The following is a 23,677-nucleotide window of genomic DNA, read 5'->3' as shown; positions in this document are numbered from 1 at the left end:
AACTGAGGTATAGTGAAGATTACTTGCCAGAGTGGACCACACCCTAAGAGGTGAATGAGGAGAACTCAAAGCCAGGCTTTCTCTCTCTGCAGCCCATTCTCTCACCATCATACTCTGTAGCCTCCACTAATCCCTACTGTGGCTATAAGAGGAGACAATGCATTGATTGGTCTTTTTTCTAATAAAGGGACATTTTCAGAATGGAGGTGGGGGGGTAATTAAATTTACTAACACACAACTCTTACGGACTTCCTAGGTAGTTTTCTACTAAAAAAGTTGTTTTAAAAACAGCTAGAGGAGGCTTCTGCTAATTATAACTTTGCCTCTGCCAAAGACTTAATTGTAATTTTTAAAGAGCCAGGTCAGTTATTCTTTTGACTATGTGAAAACAGTAAGATGGTTATAAAAGGGAGCTCTGCCATGGTTTCCTTTCAAGAGGCTCACATTTACGATCTGGAAAGTAACTGTGCTTATAGAAGTGTGTGCTTTGAGTTTTGGAGCACAAAGAAAATTACTTTGATGCCCGAATCCTCATGAAATTTAGCCAAAACCTCCAGGTACTTCTAGGATACTGTCAATACTGGGATTGCTCCTCCTCTTTCCTTCATGTTGCAGGACTTTTAAAGAGGAAGAAAGGATTGAGTACTGAAATAACAGTCCTATTATACTTTTTGGCATTTTACCACTTGGAAGTTTATTCTGTCCTATATATATTTTAATTCCTTGCTCTTTTTTGCATTGTAAAATGTAGTATTTTTAGGATTATAAATCATACGCTAATCTCTTACTCACTTCTCAGTATCACAACCTTTTTTCCCAGTGTGGAAAACAAATCTCTGCCCTCTTTCTGCCTTCTTGCCTTTTGGTTCTATTTGCCACAGAAGCAAATAGAATAAGCCTAAGTGAGACCCCAAGGTCATCAGTTCCTGCCTTTGTGCTTGGACATGCAAACTACCTAGGCCAATCACTAACCTGTTTTTTAAAAAACCTCCAATCAGAGAGAATCCATGACTTCTTTTTGAGAACTGTTGCACGGTGCAACTGCACACTATAAATGTCTTTCCCTATCTATGTGTACTCTTATCTCACTGTTCTATTTTTTCTCTCATTTGTATTAACCCGTTCTTACCTTTTTTCCTGAACTTTTAGGCCTTCTCAGAACTGGTGGGAGACAAATGTTACTCTGGAAACTGCCAAGGTGGTAAGGTGAGTATTACCTGGGAACGCTGGTGCTCTGGCCCCGAGCTAGGTATGATAGACACTCCAGGGGTGATGGCATTCCTGATTTTACAAGTTATTTTTTCGGCTGCTGCTGCTGCTCCTCCAAGCTAAGCAAACACTCTCAATCCTTTTTCACTTCATGTGACTGACATTTCTGAGTCTGTTTGCAAACGGGACACTAGAGGGCTCCCAGGGGTTAAAAATAAGTGGAAAGTTATTTGAATGAAAACTGATTCTGCACGGCACTTTTTTTTTTTTTTTTTTTTTTCAGAATTTAAAATTAAAGTTTATTTTTTTAACTTTTTTTTTTAAAAAAACCTTATATATCTTAAAACTGTGCAGTAGCCAGTTTACAAGTAACCATTTTGCTTTGCAATCGGTAGTTTTCAAGGGAGCTTTTAAAGCTGAACTGAAATGTTTGAAATGTGGAACACTCTTGACCATGAAATATGTTCTACTTACATGCCTCAGCCTTTAAAAGTTCTTTGCATTAGAGTCAGGGATTACATTCTTCCTGGAGCCAAGCATGGGGCCAGCTGTGTAAGTAAGGTTGCCTATGAGTTTCTTCTTTTTCTTTTTAATAGTGAAAAAATAGAGTTAGGGAGGCTTTTATTTTCTTTTAGCTGACTTTGGTAGGAAAAAAAAGGAATAAAAAGCAGTCGGATTTGTGTTGTTTGTGTGTGTGTGTGAGACTGAATAAATGTAACTGCTTCCAAGATATATGGACTTTTACGGTGTTATATTATACTAACACTTAATATAAGATGATGGAACACATACAGAAAAATTTGTACCATTTAATTAAGAGGATATGTTTCTGAATTCAAATGTTAATACTTCATGCTTCTGCCCAATTAGTTAATGCAGGACTTTTAAAGATAAATATGGGATATTATAGATTTTTAAAAACCATCTATTACTCGTCTTAAGTTATTTCTGAATTTCAAAAGGGAAAAGCCCAGGTTTGTCACATTTTAATGCTTTTGCTTCAGAATCAACTTAAATGACTCTAGCTACAAGCTATAAAATATTCTTGGATTTTTGTGGCTTGTTTTCACTACTTTAAACTGAATATCAAATCTACACATCTGTCTTATTTCCATTTTTTAAGTTTGGTTTTATTTTTTTAACATTTAGTAGTGATATTTATGAAAGGAAAGGGTTACTTTTTTCTTTACTCTTGTAGAGGAACTGAAATGGTTTGAGATTGTGACTCAGTTAACTCTGTTTCCATTCATTCCCAGAAACGAGCCACATTTCTCCTTGGGGAGGCTGCTAGTTTAAAAGGTTTGTTGTGGCGAGTGTCAGCATTCCCAACTCCATCACCAACCTTTTCTTTGCACCTCTACCCACGGAAGACCTCTTAGATACCGAAGCAGACACGGCGGCTGAAGTCAGGAGACCATGCATCATGTCAGCGGGAACCAACTGCACACTTTAAACTCTGTGCAACATGTGGATGCGGCAGAGAAATGACCTGTCCAGACAAGCCGGGGCAACTCATAAACTGGTTCATCTGCTCCCTGTGCATCCCGCGGGTACGTAAACTCTGGAGCAGCCGGCGTCCGAGGACCCGCAGGAACCTTCTGCTGGGCACGGCCTGCGCCATCTACCTGGGCTTCCTAGTGAGCCAGGTGGGGAGGTCCTCCATCCAGCACGGACAGGCGGCGGAAAAGGGGCCACACGGCAGCCGTGACGCCGCCGAGGTACCCTTCCCTGAGATACCTCTGGATGGTACCCTGGCCCCTCCCGAGTCCCAGGGCAATGGGACCACCCTGCAGCCCAATGTGGTGTACATTACCTTACGCTCCAAGCGCAGCAAGCCTGCCAATATCCGAGGCACCGTGAAACCGAAGCGCAGGAAAAAGTACGCAGTGGCCTCTGCCGCCCCAGGACAGGCGGCCTTGGTCGGACCATCCCTTCAGCCCCAGGAAGCTGCCAGGGCAGCTGATGCTGCAGTGCCTGGGTTCGCCCGGGGAGGAAACCTGGCCAAGGTGGGAGAGCGACCCTGGAGGTTGGCGTGGGGTCCAGGAGTGCGCGCTGGGGGCTCAGACTTCCTGCAGCCCAAGGCCAAGGAGAGCAACATTAGGATCTACAGCGAGAGCGCCCCCTCCTGGCTGAGCAAAGATGACATCCGAAAAATGAGGCTCTTGGCGGACAGCGAAGTGGCAGGCCTCGGGCAGGTGTCCTCTGAGAGCGGTGCCCGCCTGCTGGTGCTGGAGGGGAGCGCCCCTGGCTCCGCGCCCCGCTGCGGCCCCAGCCCCTGCGGGCTGCTCAGGCAGCCTCTGGACATGAGTGAGGTGTTTGCCTTCCACCTGGACAGGATCCTGGGGCTCAACAGGACCCTGCCGTCTGTGAGCAGAAAATCAGAGTTCATCCAAGGTAACAGATTCACAGGCTTTGTTATTTGCAGCTGTTGGGGATTCGGGTTCATTTTCTCTTTTCCCTTACTCTCTTTTTCTAAATCATTTTCCTCCACCCACGTTTCACATTTGGACAGCAGCAGCAGTAGAGTGCCTTTCCATACGCTTGGCATTCTTTATTTTCCCAGCCTGGGAGGATATGCGGGTTCCAGGGAAACGCTGTCTTGGACGTGCAAAAGTAAGCCCGTTCTGTGTAATCTTTGCTCTCCGTTTCCCTCGCACTTCCCAGTGGCTTATTAAATCTGATTAAAGCCAACGGCGATTTACATGATGAGGAGAGGAAGTTGGGTGGAGGCGAAGAACTTGCTGACAGGCATACTATTAACTAGTCACTATGAGAGGAAATAGAATTTCATTCTTTGGAAGTTTTTAAAAGTAAGGGGGAAGTAGGTTATCTTTCTTGAGCAGATGGAATCGTTTTGAGAGGCCCAGAGCTAGACTGTGTTAGATACAACCTCTTGTATTTTGTTTGTTTGTTTGTTTGTTTTTAATGCATTTAGCAAATAAAGGGAACAAGGCAAAGAGAGGTGATTTGTTCAGTATGTATATTAACTAGCCACAGCTATGGTTCACTGAGCCTGATTTCCAAGATTCTCTTGGATGACAAACATTTTGGCAGATTCTAGGCTATGTGGCTGGTTACTGCAGTTGCAGGAGAAGGGGTTGATTTGTGTTCTTGCTCTTGCCATAGAAAGGATAGTCTCTGAATATTAAGGCGGCTCCAGGGTTTTAGCACAAAGTACATCGAGTCAGTGGCTTGTGTTTGTGTGCAGAAAGATCTCAGAAATTACAACTGGCCCAAGAGACTAAAACGTGCCTCAAAGAGATTATAAACTCAAAAGATACTCCCTTTCTCCCTGTTACCATAAAATTTAGCTTTTCAGTGAGGTTCCCAGGGAGGCTGGAATGGAATGGAGTAAACCGTTGGTAGTGGCTAAGAACCAAATTGCATTTCCAATGTCTTTAGCATTATATTGATATTATAACTTAGTCTTAGAATGGATATTCCTTGAAGTACTAGTGATTTACATACAAAAATTGGACATTCTTTACTTATACTGGTTCATGTCTAAGTGTTCCAGATTCCTGGGTGTGTTTTGATGTCTCAGGTTCACAAAGTAGTCCACCACAGTATGCCAATGTGAGGAAGCCTCTCACACATTCAATCTAATGTTGGTAAAAACTAGTTTTTATTGAGTGCTCACTATTTGCTAAGCATCATATTAATACTAACTGTTACATATAGTTCATATATGCATTTGACTCTTATAGTTCTCACAACAATGCTATGAGGTGGGTACTATTATTATTTCCATTTATTAAATGAGACAATTGAGGTTTACTTAGGCGAAGTAATGGGCCTCAACTCCCACAGCTGGTAAATGGCTAAGCTGGGTTTTGATCGTAGGCCCAACAAACTTCAAACAATAACCTCTTAACAACTGGATTCAGGTGAATAGTATCTACTTTATTATCCAAACTGGAACACTCTGAGTGAAGGAGATCCTGGCAGGTGTTGGGGTAGCAGGCATACCGCAAGGCTGTGCTGGGCAAAGTAGGGCCTGGGCTCACCCTCCTTGTGCTATATTGCCATTCATTTTCATGGCATAAAGGCCCCGGAGAAGAAAAGGTGAACTCTTGAGTATATCCTGAGCAAGGTTCTCTGATGCGTCCTTTGAGCCTTCCCTGGATACTCTTGGATGGAAGTTGGGAGAATAAAGTTGTGATGAGGAGCCTGGGCCCTGGAGCTGAACTGCCTGGGTTTGAACTTACCAGCCATATGACCTAGAAATGTTGTAATATCTCTTTATGCCTCAGTTTCCCCAGCTGTAAAATGACAAAACTGCCTACTTCATGATGTTGTTTTTGGTTAGTATATGGAACACACTTAGAACCAGTACTTGGCACAAGGGAAAACTTCAATAAACATTGGCTATTATTATTACTACACCAAGCACTTGAACCAAGTTCATTGAGTTACTCACATGGCTTCCAAGTCTTATATGTCATTTCCTTATGGGACAGGACTACAACTGAAACCCAGGTCTCTTCACTGTTCAATTAAACTTTTTGTTACCAGGATTCCTCTTAGATATTTAATTCTGTGCTCTGAATTTCCATCGTCTTTTAGAATACAGATTCAATTTCAAGGAGGGGATTATAATCCCAATATGGCCTGGGTATTTCTCTCTGCATTCATATTATGAGTGGAGATGGAGCGAAACCAAGAAGGTCATACTGATATGACTCAATGGAGTGAGGTAAATCTCTAAGATTATATCTCAAACAATACCAGGTCTTTCTTTGTTCTCTCTTTGATACCTTCATCTATTTAGTCATTTAGAGTCATGAAGTCAGGCCAGTTTCCTTAGGAGCCCATGAAATGATTTACATATAGGTATAAACACTGTACACAATATAATTCTATTCAAACAGGTTGTCATCGTGATGCAAAGGGTAGACCAGTTCAGGTAGACCATTCTCAGTTTCTCTCTACATCCACCTACTTTTAGTCTTTTCCTCACCTGTGTCTTTCTTCCCCTGATTTCCACAGACGTGTGTATTTTTTTTCTAGCATCCTTCTATTCTTCTCTTGGTCAAAACTTAGCTTTATTCAAATCTCTCTGTCCATGCAAGGAGGTGGCAGATCTTATCTAGATCTTATCTAGTTACCCAGCACCTTTTTCTGGCTCACTTTATATCATCATATTATATAATATATATTTGTATTATAATTGTTTGATCATCTGTTCATTCCCACTGGTCTTTAGGTCTGTGAAGGCAGAGATATTGCCTGTCTTCTTTATTGTTGCATTTCTGGATCCCAGTGGAGAGTGTGGCACATAGTACGTGCTAAGTATATATTTTGAGTGAATGTAGGAATGCATTCTTGATTTTATTTCCCACTAACTCTAAACAATAAATCTATATTGGAAGCCTCCAGCTTCTAATACTCAGGACAAGTACTACCATTTTTAGTCCTAAACCCAGGCTGAGCTTTCTCCTGGCGGATCTTATAAAGAGTTCATTGTGGAGGTAATGAAAAATTGCCCTTGGCAGCCTCCTTATAATGCAAATAATAAGATTTATAGGGCTTACTCTTGTGAGGACCATCAACATGGTCTATTGGCAACATACTCTAGTGTAATTTGATAATGGGCTTTCTGCAGGAGGAACAATAGGATTTAGTGTATTTAGGTATTTAGGTATATATTTCTCTGATGATCTGGCTTGGTCTAGGAGTAGATCTCTTAATATCAGGGAGAATAGATAGGCAGAAAATCCTATAAGCAGTCTGCCCTAAATTATGTTTCTGTTCTCTGACTTTTGATTAATGTTTATAAAAATAAATTTAAGTCTAATACCAAGAAGTTAGCTAGTCTGTATTGCAAGTTTTATGTAGATATTTGGATTATCTCAGTTAATCTTTCCAAGAGTCCTATGTAGTAGACATTTTTTTAACCTCAATTTAGAGATGAAAGAAAGGTAAGAAGACTGTTCAAGATCATGCAATGAGTTAGTTGTCCAGCAAGAATTCTTGTCTTCTAACCACCGAGTCTTTCTTCTTTTCATCAATCTGCTGCCCTCAACAAGTCATTTAAGGGGCCCTAAGGTGTATCTTCTTTCTCCATCACCACAGCCTGCTAGTATATTTAATTATTTAATATAGTGAAACAAATGACTTATATACTGATGGACAGATACAGGGTATGGAAACCTCTTTTGCTCAAGGAGACAAAACAACCTTAACTGTAGCTAAGAGTTATCTAATGTTCCTATATACCAGGCACCATTCTAAGTACTGTGCTTGAATTATTTCATTAAATTCTCATAAAAACTCTTTCTACCAGGTACACCCAGGTGTTATAGAGCCTGGGGACTCTATGACAGACATTTAACAGATCTGGATATTGAGGCCCTGAGTAACTAAGTACCTCGCTCAAGGTCATACAAATTCCCTGAATGTAAAATGAATATATGAGACGCAAAGGGAGATGCAAAAGAGAATCAAATACTGTGATCTGAGTGATTTGCATGCCCCCAGCCTCTCAGATGAAGCTCTCTGTTGATTCAGTCCAAAGATAAAGAGACCCATTTATAAAGCTCATCTTCAGTGTTTTTAAAATTGGTAAAACTGGTGTGGGTGATCCAATCAGCATGGAGCTGCTAGCTCAGCTTAGTCTGGGACAAGTTCCTGGTTGTATAACTTGCTGAGTTCTAGATGATTCTCCTTGAATACAAAATGATATGTGTGAAATTAGTGGACTTACTGGTATTGCACTATACAATAGACCATTCCCTAACAGATATTACTCCAGAGATAGCCTAGAAAATGAGAAGGGTGTACCTGGGCAGGGCAGGGCTGTAGTTAGGTGGGGAGTGCCTGCAGTGTACCAGAATACCAAATCCAGCAGTTATCACTGGAGCAGATTCTCCTCCTGTATGTCTTTGCAGGAAGTGCAAAAATGAATTGAAATATGACATCAAAGAGCCATTTCAAAAATCCTATTTTCTAATGAAATCTTTTTCAGTTGTAAGTCTATAAAGAGTCTGGTGTTATGCATCGCACAGTGCCTATACCGTATTTGGTGTCTTTTGTCTATAATGCCACTTAATTCTACACGGCAGGGGTTCCTGTTATTTTAAATAGGGGAATCCTGAAGCTCAGTGAGGTTACAAAATTTGCTGTAAGTCACCTAGCTAATGAGCATTGGAACTGGAGTTTGTACCCAATTCTGTCTGACATTAAAGCCTCCTCATGTTGCTTCCGTTAACCCACCCCACCTCTCAAATATGACTTGCTACATTTATGGGATAGTGACAAAAATGTGCCAGTTTTTACACAATGGGTTCTGATTTTACCACTACATCAATATTTCTATTTAATTTCTTTTTTCAATTTAATTATATAACATTGATAATATCTTTACTGAAGGGAAGTATTGACACACCAATCTGAACACTACTACAAGGTTTTTTTATGCAAGTGACAACTCCAATGCTTACCAGATTTTCTTGTTTACCAAACAATCTTTCGTATGTTAAGGTGATTGAACATGTTAGTTTGCTTTCTGCCAATCCATCCTTGCGAGAGTCTCAAATCATTATAAAAGTCACTAGATACTGTGCGGTGCTGATGCATTTAGATAATTTTTTTAAACAAAATATTTTAAACATTTAAATAGGATAAGACAGAGCAGATCATGTCCATGTAAAAATCAAGAGCATAAGAAAAGAAAAGCCAACACCCTCCGTGATCTTTGATTTAGCAGCTTTGCCAAAGCCTCCCTGGTCTGAACAGTAGCGTGAATGAATCTCAAGGGACACCATTTTGGTAGCATTTAAGCATTGTACTGTTTTTTGTGCCCAGCATGGAAGATGCATTATGTATGCTTTATTTTTAGGATGCTGCTTTATTGCCACGGAGCTGTCAGACTGAATTAAGGTAGCCTAGTTCCAGGAATTCTGTATGTCAAGGCTGCTTAGATGACAAACTGCAGGCACCCCAACAAACTTCCATTTAAATTCATTGTAGATCCCAAGTTGCTCACTGTTTTCCGACTTGTATTGCCTCTTCTTATTATAAACTAGGAGAAATATATTGTGTATTTTTCACTCTCTTTTCAAGTCCACGCAAGCAGCACTGTGAGTTCTGGGTAATGGTGCAGTTGCCAAAGCAGAGGGATGGCAGCTTTGCATTCCTATTGTTTCAGGCTCTCAGGTGAGGACAGAGTTATTTTGCAGGGACTGCAAATGACCCTGAGAATAACCCAGACACCCTTACAACTTGGAAACATACTGGCTTCCGAATCCTAGAAATCTTTGACATATCTGCAAACTTTCTTCAAATATTTATTTGGGAGCATATAATCCTGTTTTATTTTACAAAAGTTGGATTGAAAGCATATTGTGTTTTTTTATTAGAAAAACCCTAAAGATGTTTCTTTACCAATTAGATTGAGCTGGTCAGCTTAATACATTCATTCATCAGCGAACAAAAGTTTACCAAGCCTGGCTCTAAGCAGCGCTGTGTTCCAGCATCCCCTTGTTTGCTCACCACATACCTTCCTAGACAGATGGGGAACTGGGCAACCTGCGCTGCTGTGCTTCTGGAACTTGTCCCTCGGCCCCACCACATGGCTGGGATAAAAGGGACAATGAATGGTTCCCACAGTACTCACAGCATAAAAGAGGCATGTGCCTTTACTCCACAGAATCTATTCCTTTCTATAGGATCACATTTATCTTTTCTTCTTTTAACAAATATTTATTGAACACCTGCTATGTGCCAGCCACTCTTCTAGTCACTGGAGCTGCATCAGTGCACAAAATAGTCAGGAATTCCTGCCCTTGCGGAGCTGACACTGGTGGGCCATGTGGGAGTTCAGTGGCCGGGAGGAAATCTTGCTGTCACTGATTTCAGGATTCACTCAGCACCTTCCTGAGCTCAAGGCCATGACCTATTCATTGGCACTGAATCCGCTGCTGTCTTTGGGTTGGTCTAAGCACCACACAGGTGCAGTTCGACTAGACAGCCCTTTCTCCCTCAGTTCATGGGAAAATATTACAGTTTCAGTCCAATTCGGTTGTAATCAGTGCAGTTCCATGGAGTTTGCTTTTCTGTGCAAGGCACTATCCTAGGTACTGGGGCAAAGCAGTGCAGCTTTTAATTCAAATAGCTTTGTGGTTAAGGGTGTGGACTGGCAACACAGACTTCCTCAGTTTGAATCCTGATCCTGCCACTTGCTAACTTCATGACCTGGGATAAGTTACTTTGTACCTTGTTTTTTCATTTGTATAATAAGGATAATGATAATAAAAATGATGATGACAACAACAGTACTTACTTTAGAGTTATCATGAAAATTGAGTTGATTGGTATAAAATATTTAGAACAGTGCCTAACACATAGTAACACCTTTAAATGTTACCTTTTATTTTCATTCGGTTTCTCAGTTGGTTTAGTTCTTTGTCATATGTTCCTTTAGATTTTCTTAGTGTGTTTATCTAGAGTGATGTTTACTTGAAGTAAATAAATGGGCCCCTAAAATGTTCATTCAAAGAAAGTCCTTGGAGTCTATAGTGGATAAAAATGATCTCTCTTATTTGCACAGTTCTAAACACTTTATATTCATTATCTCATTAAATTTCACAACAGCCCCATACATCAGATATTCTTGTACAGATTTCCCGAGGGAAAAGCTGAGGCACAAAGAATAACATCTGGCCCCTGAGGGCCCACAGGTAGTGTGCAGCAGGGCTGGGATACAGACCTGGGTGCAGAGGACGTCAGAACCTCCATCTTCAGAGCTGTGCCTTGCTGCCTCCTGCCACCTCTTCACATCATTGTTGGCCTTCAACAGTTGCAGCCTGGGCTTTCCCAGTTCAACATACAACCAGATTCCAACCTGCTTTTCCCATTGCTTTGTGGGCTGATTCCTGATGTAGCTGTGATGCCTTAACTATTCCCCTTTTCATGACAGTGATGTGGGGTCAGAAGGAGAGAGGCAGCCGTATGTTTGACATTCCAGTTTTCATCATCTCAGCGTCTCATAGAGTTATGGATACATGGGAATAGACAGCTGAGCACAAGCTGGACAGAATGACAATACAGAAACCTCTTCACATCCCTAGCTCTATTTCTCAAGTTTTTTTCCTAATCCTTCTGGATTCATTTAGTGTGAGAACAGTGAAATCACAGTTTACCAGGATATCACACTAACCACATTTTTGTTTTAGGTCCATTGACCATTCCTTAGAACCTAAGGGCTATATATGAACATTGGGAGATTCAGAATAATTTGTTCATCAAAATTTTTGAGTGTTTGTTTCAGTCTAGACACTGCATCAGGAGGTAGAGATCCACAGAAGACTAAGAAATAGTCCCTGTTCTCCAGAGTTCTCTGCTTGGAAGGCAGGAGACAGCTAAGCAAGCCTACCTTACGAAAAGGGTATGATAAAAACCTCAATGAAGATATTTTTAGGAGGCCCTGTAGGCACAGGGAGGGAAAATTTAGCCTAGAATATGTATGTAGGGAGGGTGGGTGGTGAAATTATAAAGATTTTTGGAAGAGGTAATGCCAGAACTGGTTTTTAAAAGTCACTGTGGGTGGACTGAGAGATGGGGCGGGTGTAGAAAGGGTAGAGAGAATAGAAGTATGAAAAATGCGTGAACGCAGAGTATGCTCAGGAAAGTACAAATAATTCTGAGAAACAAGAGATTAGAGTTTGAGGGGATGAAGTGAGTTTAGCTGTGGTGAGTGGAGAGCAAGTATGTTTTATGTCATGTAAGGAGCATGGACTTTATCTTGCAGACAATGCAGAATCACTGAAGGGTTTGAAGAAGAGGAGTGATGTAATGGACTTTGCGTTGTCAGTAGGTTGCTCTGGTCAGGAATTCATGGCTCCTTTAACTGTGTTAATAGACACTAAGTCACCCAGGACTGGGTCACCCTGATGTGACCAAGACTTTGTCTGCAAAATGTGATTGTTTGTGGAGGCTGGCACGGTGACTACATCATCACCACCCTTTGAAGTCAAATTTGATTCCTATTTTTGTAAGTGGAACATTGAAACAGGAAGAGTCAGGGAGTTTCCATTTATATAGTGGAAGTCCAAGAGGGACCTAGAAAGCAGAAGTTCCTGCTGATTAGTCAAAGGTTCAGAACAAAGAAGGACACTTTGTTTTTAAATGAGAACTGCTGATTTAGATTGTTTAAGTAGTTTGTGATAGAGAAAGTCACAAGGCATTCTCCTTTCCTGCTTCCTTCTACCTTCGCATTTGGCTAACTCTTGAGGAAATAGAGGCATTATTTTAACTCAGTTCAATTTAGAGAAAACAAGCTATGAAATGAAAAACAGTTTTACAAGTAAATGAATACATTTATTTTTTTGTTTGAAAAATATGTATTCTAAATCACCCAGAAATCTATTTCCTTTTTTATTATTTCATTATTTTTAATTGACATATAATAATTATATATATTTATGGGGTACAATGTGATGTTTTGCTATACATTTACAATGTGGAATGATTAGATCAGGCAAATTAACAAATCCATCATATCACATACTTATCTTTTGTGGTGAAAACATTATAAATATACTCTTTTAGCAATTTTGAAATATATAAAATACATATGATGATTATTTATTTAGTCACTATTCTGTGCAATAGATCGCTAAATATTATTCCTTTTGTCTAACAGAAACTTTGTACCCTTTGATCAACCTTTCCCCATCCGAACCCTTCCCCCAGCCTATGATAACCATCATTCTACTCTCTACTTCTGAGTTCAACTTTTTTAGATTACACCTATAAGTGAGATCACATGATATTTGTCTTTCTGTGTCTGGCTTATTTTGCTTCACATAATGTCCTCCAGGTTCATCCACGTTCCTACAAATGACAGGATTTCCCCCCTTTTAAAGACTGAATAGTATTCCATTGTGTATATGCACCACATTTTCTTTATCTATTCATCTGACGATGGACACCAGTTTAATTCCATATCTTAGCTATTGTGAATGGTACCGCAATGAACATGAGATTGCAGATATCACTTTGGCATGCTAATTACAATTCCTTTGGAGATACACCCAGAAGTGGGATTACCAGATAGTATGGTAATTCTATTTTTAGTTTTCTAAGGGACCTTTATATTGTTTTCCATAATGGCTATATTGATTGAGATTCCCACCAGCTGTGCTACGGGTTCCCTTTTCTCCACACCCTTGCCAACACTTGTTATCTTTTGTCTTTTTGATAATAACCTTTCTAACATGTGTGAGGTGGTATCTCATTGTGGTTTTGATTTGCAAAGAAGTCTATTTCTAAGACAAGTCGCTATATCCTGGCTCTTCAGCCCCACCCCCTTAAAAATCATAAAAACCTTACATAGGTTTATTTCTTTTTGCATTAAGGTTTTCTTTCAATGCATCGTTGACAGTTGCAATGAAGCCCAACAGAATTGCTTTTCTATAGCAAAGATGCGCCTCTAGTTTAAACTAGTCTTTGTTTTCTTTAATGGGTTTAGTAGAGTTGTTTTTAATGAAGGGCTCCGAGTTGGACTGTCACTTCCTTTTTGTCTTGTTCACAAGGAGTCTTGGAACATGGCCCGTGCAATAGAAAGAACTTTGATTTCAGAGCTCAGGATGTTTTTTCTTATTTTTTTTATCAGTGACAAATGCATACAGACATTCACAACGTCACCCAACATGCTTAGCGTTCACCCATAGTTCAACAAAACCAGTCAGCCAGTGTTCAAAGTGAAGGGCATTTAATAAATCTAGACAAAGGAGATTGTGTATAGCATTCATTCTTAGTGAATTTTCATGTTCATCTTCTCAGAAGAATGTCTTCTTGTGCTTTTGAATAAAAAATGACTTGGGAGAACATCAAAATTCAGGAGAAATATTCAGATTACAGAAAAAAGCGTTACTGGCAAGTCTCAGTTTTTAGGACAGCTATATAACCTTTAATTCACATGAACACCCACATATCTTTTAAAACCTGCTTTCTCGCCACTCTGACAGAATTTTATCTCTTCACTGTTAAGATTTCTCTAGAGAGTGCAGTACTGCATCATTTCTGACAAACCTGAAATGCGAAGAGATAAATGCCCCTCATCTCTGAAACACTTCAGGGTAAGTTGCTCTAACCAGTTTCCTGTTTTCAGAGGCTATTTTTCTGTCATCCCTTCAGATCTATCCAAGTTCATTGAATTCTTTTAAAAGCCATATTTTATAAAAAGTGGAGTTCTCCTCACTGTAGTACTTATTGCACTGAGATCTGGAGTCAGACTGACTGCTATTGTTATCTGCGAGGGCCTCACGCTCATACGTAGCAAGAAGACCTGGACTTGGAAATGAACCACAACCATCCAAGACCCAGTCTGAGTATTACTGCTCACCTGCTTCTTGTTCTCTGGAAATCCCCTTTCTTGAGGTGACCTGATTTCTGCCAGGACAGGAAAAAATGTCTTTATGTGTGATAGTCAGCATCAAAATATTTTGCTGAGGGGAAATGGATGGATATGAAGAAAAACACAGGATATTCATTGAAAACCAATTCTTTTTATCAGCTGAATATTCCCTTAGGCAGTTTGAGAATACCTTGTTAATTACTAGTATAGAAGATGTATCATTCTCCCAAAATTTGATGATCTAAAGTAGAGAAATGATAAAGTAAATACAGTACACTCATAAACTAGATTAGAAGTTAACATACAGCTTGTGGGCTGAAAAATGGCCCACAGCCTGTTTTTATTTTGTAAACTAAAAATGGTTTTGACAATTTTAAATGGTTGAGAAAAAACACAAAAGATTAATGATATTATTATGACACTTGAAAATCATAAGAAATTCAAATTTCAGTGTCCATGGTAAAATGTTATTGAAATAGTTATAACCGATTGTTTATATATTGTCTACTTTCGTGCCACAAGAGTTGAGCAGTTGCATAGTTGAATAGCTGCAATGGAGATCAGCTAGCCCTCAAAGCCTGAAATATTTACTCTCTGCCCTTTATAAAGTTTGCTGACTGCTGGACAAGATTATTGCATCACAATTAAAGTGGTACTATTTAAAATATTTAATTGTAAGAGAAATATTTATGATATAATGTTTAGTGAAATATTTATGACAAACCGTATATACAATAGTTATTTTCTTTGCATAATTTTTGCGTCTTTTCCCGGGTAGAAATGTAAGCTCCACAAAAGCAAAAAAATTGACATTTATTTATGTATTTAGCTTTAGGTTCTGGAACAGTGCTTAGCATATAGTAGATGCTCAAGGAACAATAAAGGTCAGTTAAGACGGGTGAAATATATGATTGTATAATGTATATATACAATAATAGTCATATCAAAACCTTTCTGGGGCATGTGTGTATGTTAAGCAGCAAGTTGAGAATTTTGAATGCATGATCTCATTTAATCCTAACAATGATTGAGAAGCTACATTATTGCCCTCATATTGCAGAAGAGGAAAGGAAGGTTTAGAGAGGTTACATGACTTGTCTAGCATTACAAAGCTAAGAAGTAACACGGCCAGAATTCAAAAGGTCCACTGAGTTCCAGAGTCTGAGCTCTAAACATAAGCTATATTCTTTTTTTTTTTTTAAATTTCTAAAAGCAATTTACATATTCAGGTGAGAAAGAAAGGGATAGGAAAATACTGGAGGTAAATATACAAATAACAGAACCAATTGGGATATGAGATTATAGATGATTTTTGTTTTCTTGGCTATATATTTTTATGTTTTTCCACATTTCATAAAATGGGTGGATTTACTTTTAATGACTTTTCCAATAAGAAACAAATGTTTCTAAGAGGAGGGGGGGGGGAAGAGCCCAGCAGGTTTCAATTGTTTATGTAGATCACTTCCTCCTTCCTCTGAGGGCCTTGAATTGCTGGGGAAACTGCCATCCCTCTGTCCATCTGTGTATTGATTTGTGTTGTCCAAGTTCAGTATTAAATTTCAAGTCTCTTTAAATACTTCCTAGCCCTGAGCATGCAAGTGCTATTTGTGCATGTAAAACTTTGGTCCAAAGACACTGATAGATAGAGCTTCTTGGTGTTTATCTTTAGATGTCTGAAGTACACATTGTCTTTGAAAGCTGTGTTGTGTTTTCTATTTGTCGTCAATTACACTGGTCCAGCCCTGTCTTCCACACATGATGGATTGCTTTTACCTGAATTTTATTTATTTATTTTTAAATTGACATAGGATTTGGCATATACACATTTAAAATGATCTTCTATCTAAGAAGATAATTAGGTCCTAGCAGCCCCAAGTCATTTAGTAAAGTAAAAAGAAATGAAAGAGATAATGTTACAAATGAAGTTCTTTAGTTATGGCTCATGTTTCTTTTTCTGTTTCTTTTCTTAATTGCGTGGCATATTTCCATAATTCAAAGGACTTTTTATATGCTCTGGCCTAAATTGCAAAGCTAAAAGGAGAAAGGTTTTTCTTTTGAACAAAACTGGAATGCAAGTGATTAGAATGATTAAGTGACTGTTATTAAAATTATTGAGGTTAGTATAACACCAGATTCAAGAGAGTTAGAGAAGAGGGTGGTTTCCTGTATTAAAGGCTGGAGATAAGAATTCTACAATAAGGCAAGCAAGCAAGGTGGCAAAATAAAAGGTTTCCAGCGAACAATGAATAAAGTTACAGATTGAGAACATCTGAGGCTATTTAAAAGGAGTTTTAAAAATTCCTGTGACATGTCTAAACATTCCAGTCATAATTTCAGAGGCCTCTGTTGTTCAGGCCTGTTAAGAATGAGTTAAGTGGGCTTTTTTCAGATCTTCGTAAGTTAGTCACTTTTTTCAAGAGCATGATTCTGATTTTTTGAGTCATAAACAAAGTTTCTCAACACCATCTCTTTGTGACTTTATTTGGCAGAAATGAGGGTTTGGGAGTGATGCTGTTGGTTTTAAACTTGAAGTGTTGTTTAATATGTGCCCTGATCATGGTCTTCGTTGTGTATGATGACTTCACTGGGCTCATCGCTCTTAACACAGTTTAGCAATGAAAGAAATTGCCTTTCTAAACTACCAAGAGTGAGACAACAATTGGAATGACAGCTTTTTAAAAAAATCATCTATGCACATGCAGTTGAAGAACTGACATTTGCTTAAGTACACTTTGTAAGGTTATGTGTGAATCAATGATCCATTATCAAGAGCACTGTTGTGCTTGCACAGTTTCTATTAGAAAAGGGAAAAAAAAAACCCTCTTGCTTCTTTTTTCCTTCTTTGGAGATTATAGTGATTGGTGTGAACCATACAATTTCACTTTCAAATTTGCGACTTCTAAAAATTCTTTTTCTTCCTGACATCATAATGTGGCCTCAGAAAATCAGACAGTTGTTATTACAAATAGAGAGCAGCTCCACTCAGACATTGAATAGACAATTATAAATGTCTGGATTCTTTCCCTTTTTGTGGTGGCTGCTTTTAGATGTGGAATAAAACCACATTAACCAGAGGACGTTGTTATTTGTGGTTAGTAGCCTATTCTCGCCACATCTATAAAGTATCTTGTTTAAAAAACTTTTTTCATTGTCTAACAATAACTTGCTGGTTTATAAGACTTTTAACAGGAAGCACTGAGGTATGAAAGTATTAAAACTTCAGAAGACAAAGGGATCATAAACACCATCTAATCTCACATTTGACAGGTGAGAGAGTCAGGCTGTGAAAGAATGAATGACCTGCCCAAGGCACACACCTAGTCAACAGCGTGCTGAAAGTGTTTGTTTTTCTGATTCCGTAGATGGCCGCCCATGTCCCATCATTCTCTGGGATGCATCTTTATCTCCAGCAAGTAATGACACCCATTCTTCTGTTAAGCTCACCTGGGGAACTTACCAGCAGTTGCTGAAACAGAAGTGCTGGCAGAATGGCCGAGTACCCAAACCTGAGTGGGGTTGTACTGAAATACATCACCATGAGTGGTCCAAGATGGCACTCTTTGATTTTTTGTTACAGGTAAGTTTATCACATCAAGTAAGTGGTTATCTAAGACTGACACAGAGTTACATTGGCCTGACACTAAGGAATTTTCAGCACCTGTAGTTTTTATGAAGCCCTAGTTTAAGTTCTATAATGCTATATTTGGTAACTGTAGTATCCACATTATTGCATTTTATCTTGAACTCCTGGCCTCAAGCAATCCTCCTATCTCACCCTCCCAAAGTGCTGAGATTACAGGTATGAGCCACTGTGCTCATATTCTTTTGGGAAATAATCATAAATGTCCTCCAGCATTTTTATTAGTTTCTAAAGAAGTAATTTGCTGGTCTTCCTATAATAGTCATACTGATCATAGCTATGATTTATTGAGCTATAGGGGATTGTCTTAACCCATTTGGGAGGAGAGAAACTGAGGCTTGGTGAGGTTAAGTATCTACAGCTTAAACCTAGACCTGGGACTCCCTGGGATCCATTGGTGGTAAAAGTTTGTCTTTTTATCATTCCACACTGTGTTTTGTCTTGGTCGTATAGCTTATAGCCACCATTTCCCTTATTTTCTTTCCAGTAATTTATTGCAAATTTTTTCATTAAGATTCAACATTGAATAAAATAAATATTGACCATTTACATAATTGATCCCTGATTTTATAAGTTTTTTATAACTCTTTTCTCTTTTTAATAAAGATCTCATGACTCTCTCAGCTTCCTCATTCTAATTACTGCCTGTCCCTTCTGCTACTTTAGAAAAACTAGTTTTCTATTGTTGTATGGTTAATTAGTATCTTGGGGAAATTTAGGACTGCCTTAGGACATTTGCAAAACATTCTCCTTTGGTTAGTTCCTTTTTGTGTGTGTGTGACTAGGAGGAGGAAACTGGAGAGGGACAAAAATATAGGAAGAAAACCAGTCTAGTACAGAGTCACAGTCTAGGGAACAGGAACTTTGATGAAGGAGGAAGGATCTCTGGTGTCAGTGGTGCAGAACCACCCGGGAAGACTGGGCTGGAGAGCAAGCTATTTATTAATAGTTTGGCCAGGAGGCAGTCCACAGTCACCAAATACTGCCTCCTTAAAGAGTGTTGAAGAATCCAGCTATGAGGCTCAAGCTGGCTTTAAGCATTGTATGTGCGTTATTCCATTATTCCATTATTCCATTTAACTTACATACTATCTCTGTGAGGTATGCACCCTTTCTTCATTTTATAGATAGGAAAACTGAGGCATAGGGAGGTTTTTATCAAGAACTATGATGAGTCTGAAATTTTAGTTTACTTGGAAGCTAACAAGTTTGTCTGCCACAGATTGATAGATGCTAGCAGAAGACACAAGACACTCAGGTCAGAGATGAATGACTCTGTTACTCGTGATCAGCAGGCAGCATGAGCTTTATGCTCCCTTGCCCTTCAGGTTCCATTGGGTGATACAGAGTGGCCCTGGTGAAGCTTCAGATAGTGTGTTTGTGTCACTGCTGAGGAACCCTAGGCTTAGGATACCCCCAATCTCATAAGAGGCTACTAGAAAACCTGCCTGACATTTGCCTTGGAAGAATACATTATCTTTATTATCTTTGTCAGGAAATAAATCTATTCTCCACCTCAGAGGGAGACACTCTCTGTATTGCCCAAAGTTGTTTTCTATACTAACATCCTTAAAAATAAATGCAGAACAAAACCTGATATAAGATGTGCAGAAATGCCATGAAGAATTGTCTCTCAACAGTTATCTAACTTGTTCAGTGTTACATAGTAACACTAGTAAGTTCCTGAACAGAAATACCTGTAAGTCTGGCTAACTGTGGATTCCATATTTTTAGCCACTGTTGTATAACAACTACCAAATTATCCTGGGGTTAATGAAACAAGTTGGTATGATAAAATTTAATAGTCGTAAAATGGAGGATGAATGAATGTACCTAGGGTTAAGTAGGTGAAGGTACTCACTATGAGGTCAGGTGTTTATGAGATGGTTAGCATACATGCTGATGTCCCTGAGAACGATGACTAGAGGGATGATGGAAAGGAAATCTATGAACCTGGTAGTGAAATCTATGAGACAGCAATGACCTTAATGCTTGAAGCTGATGGACATAAGAGCTAGCCTATAATGAATAGAGGGCAAACTCTTAAGCTGTCTAATGACATACGTATGCTTTAATTCTGGAACTCTCAGCTAAATCCCTTCCTACCCTACTGTCTTTATAATTCTCCTTTCTGTTGAGGAAAGTTCCAACTGTCATTCAATAAAGACATATTTATGCAACAATTGCTGTGTGTTATACTGCAGAAAACAACCATAAGAGTAGCAAAGTAGTGTAAGATGATTATCCCTACCACCCTACTTCTAGTCATTTTTTTTTAACTGCTTAGTTGGGAAAATACAGTGTATAAAACAAAAGATAGATCCATGTAAGAATGGGTGGCTGAAATAATATTAACAAAAGTTATAATTGTTATTAAGTCAAAAAAGGGAGAGCACTTTGCTATAAAATAGCTTGTGAAGGAAGAAGAATTTGAGTAGAATGGCAAGCTGCCAAAGATAGAGAGGACGGGTAAGAGTACAAGGAAGAATAAGGGGTTGGTGATGTTCATATGACATTTAGGGCATCCCAAATATACCATTTGAAGCAGAGTTCATTTAGGGGAATAGTGATGCTTCCTGACTCTGAGAGATATCTTGGAACATAGAGTAAGAGAGCTGTTTCCACAAGGATATGTTTTTTACTTTGGAACTTTCTACTGTTCATTACCCTGACTGAGCACGAAAAAAATTCCAGCTGAGCCACAGTCTCCTTCTGAGCAGCTTTTATCATTATTGTGCACATTGTCTGTGGTCTTGAGGACACATCTGGGCATGTGAAATCACTACTAGGAGTTTCTGACAAAGATAAATATTTCAAATCCTTAAAATAATATTAATACTCTAACATTCATAGAACACTTGCTGTGCCAGGCACTATTCTATGCACTTTGATATTAAGCACTAAGATATTAGCTTGTTTAATATTTCTAGCAACTCTTAGAAGTAAGTACTATTATTATTCCTGTTTTAGAGATGAGGACACCAGGGCATAAAGATATTAAGTAACTCGGCCAGGGTCACACAGCTAATTTGCAATAAAGACTGGAGTCAAACTCAGGAGTTCTAGCTTATATAAGAGTCAAACTTCTAAGCAATATTGCCTTCTATCCATCAGATGGGGGAATGGGAATCCAATTTTCTAAGTCAAACTTTGGAAGTAATCTAGATGCTTCTGTGATATTTATCCCACATCCATACTGAGACAAAATCCTTGCTATCTCTTACTTCTATCTTCTTTTAGCTATAGCTTGTTGCTCTTGTGTTCATTTAGGCCTTGTCGTTTCTCACCTGGATGATACCCTCTAGTTTACTCAAACTATATGAGCCAAGATCACTTTTGGCTTAGGATAGTGAGCAGCAGACTGCTAGTACTTCTGCAGGGACTGGTTCTATTGGTAGGTCAGTTTTTGTGGTCTCCTCTGCTGCTTCCTCTGCGTGAAGTGGAAGGGTCTTCCTCCTTTTTGATAGTTCATAAGGCTGAAGTCTCTCCAGATTTTACTGGGACTTGATTGGCACTCCTGATTTTGGCTCTGGTTAAAACATAAATCTGAAAGTCAGAAGTTAATCTGATTGTTAGAAGTCAATTTGATTAGTATTTACAAAAGTATAGTGAATTATATATACAAGGATTTTGTTTTAAGTCAGAATATATGCCTTATTTAAATGGTGTTAAGGAATGTATTGGATTAATTTTGTGAACAATCTTAGAAGAGTTATGCCTGAAGCAACCTAAAACCACTTGCTCTAAGATGCCAGAGCAAGGGCAAGAGAATACAGAATCCAGTTGTTAACTTTCTGTACACAGCATTCTTTTTATTTCACCCAGTTAACAAATCTACATTCACAAAGGCTATGCCATTTTACAGGGTCTGTAAAATGTGATAGAAACACAAGTAATCTTTTATTCTTGAAGCGTGGGGGTGTAAACTGCCTAGACAGAAATTCACCTCCATTAGGATGACTAAGAGAAGTATTCTAGGGAGTGCTTGAGTTTCCAAGATTTGGTCAAATTTCTCTCAAAAGATTATACAAAATAAATATAAAATAATAGGAGCAAATTTAGGATGTAGAAAACTTGCTTTTTGACCCAAGAGACATTATAGTGCAATGGTAGGAGCTGAGATTCCGGAGGCAGCCTGCTAAATTTGAATCTCACCTCTGCTCCTAGTAATTTTTTAACCTTGAGAAGTTGCTTAAATCTCTCTCTGCTTTGGTTTCATCATCTGTAAAATGGGAATAATAATAGTGTATAGATAGAGAGCCATTGAGAAGATTAAATATTTTTATATAAAAAAGCATTTAGAATAATGCCTGGTATATAGTAGGTGCTCAATAAGTATTATTAATTAAACAATTGATCATCCAGAAATAAGAGTAGAGGTAAATAAAAATTAAATAAACTATTTTATAATTATTTTTATTTATTAAATCATAGGTAATTATCAAATAATTTCTTTTTTTATACTCTTATGGACTTTTATACTTATAGGTATTAGCCTATTTAGTTTTAATTATTTTTGACTAATCTGTCCTCTTCAATAAACTATAAATTTCACAAGGGCAAGTCCCTGTCTTATTCAACTTTGTAACCTTTCTATTAGCAGTAGAGTGTCTGGAAATGTCACAGCTATTCAGGGCATTTTTTTTGATCAAAGAAAACTACCTAGATACATTAAAATATTGAATTCAAATTTTCAAATTAAAAATGTTAAAAGTGAAAGAAATGAAAGTATAATTGCAATACAGATATACTTACTTTTGTTAAAGGAAGAGAGAAGTTTAGAAAATCAAAGAATCAAATGAATAGAAAATATTTAATATTTTACTATTTGATCAAATCCTTCATGCACTCACGTTTTCTAAGAATAACTGTTTATTCAATGAGAAATTAAAAGGTGTTTACATAGAGTGGGACCAACAAAGATGTGTCTTGGGAGATATCTGGTACCACTGTCAACAAAAGTTACACATATTTCTTTCCACTTGAATTTAACAGACTTTTTTGAGTTTTTATCTGTTCCAGACACTGAGCAGGTTTAGTGCTGATGATAAAAAGACGAATGAGACTGTCTCCCTGACCTCAAGAGTTACACTGTCTGGTAGAAGAGACAGGTAAACATAGCAGAATATATCAGGTCAAAATTGAATTAAGTTTAAAATCCTATAGGAAGAAATAAAGTGCTGTTAATTCTTATTGGAGTTTAGAGAATGTGGACAGAGAATGTAACTTATAATCTAGAATGGAAGAGCCTGCAGAAATGAGGTGAGTACAAGAGACAGGAAGACAGTTTAAGAGAGAGGGATCTTAGCAGAGGGCTGAAGGTGTGAAAAAGTTCATTGAGTGGGAGAAATGATGGTTACAGAAACTTCCTGTTCCCTGAAGGTGGTTCTCAGATGGCTGCGAGTAATAAACTTATGTTCATAAATTCAGTGAACAACAGCAATATGAATTGGTACACCTTGCCCCTT

The 23,677-nt window shown here is 38.5% G+C and overlaps 1 protein-coding gene across 2 annotated transcripts in view; it reads left to right on the top strand.

Annotated features, from left to right (window-relative positions):
• The first annotated feature begins 1,561 nt into the window (after nucleotides 1–1,561).
• The window catches only part of GASK1B (golgi associated kinase 1B), a 43,621-nt gene continuing 21,505 nt past the window's right edge, over nucleotides 1,562–23,677 (top strand). The window contains exons 1-4 of one of the 2 annotated variants that reach the window (XM_045552177.1): nucleotides 1,562–1,761; nucleotides 2,466–3,603; nucleotides 3,722–3,822; nucleotides 18,009–18,146. In XM_045552177.1, coding sequence (XP_045408133.1) covers nucleotides 2,694–3,603; nucleotides 3,722–3,822; nucleotides 18,009–18,146 — 1,149 coding nt within the window. In that variant the 5' untranslated portion in view covers nucleotides 1,562–1,761; nucleotides 2,466–2,693. Of the gene's footprint in view, nucleotides 1,762–2,465; nucleotides 3,604–3,721; nucleotides 3,823–17,931; nucleotides 18,147–23,677 lie in introns of both variants that reach the window. The other variant, XM_045552176.1, reaches the window with a different exon arrangement.

Source organism: Lemur catta, chromosome 5 (assembly GCF_020740605.2).
Source record: "Lemur catta isolate mLemCat1 chromosome 5, mLemCat1.pri, whole genome shotgun sequence".
In the NCBI taxonomy this organism is placed as follows: domain Eukaryota; kingdom Metazoa; phylum Chordata; class Mammalia; order Primates; family Lemuridae; genus Lemur; species Lemur catta.
The sequence above is the reverse complement of the archived record's forward strand: the minus strand, read 5'-3'. Positions and strand labels throughout refer to the sequence as shown.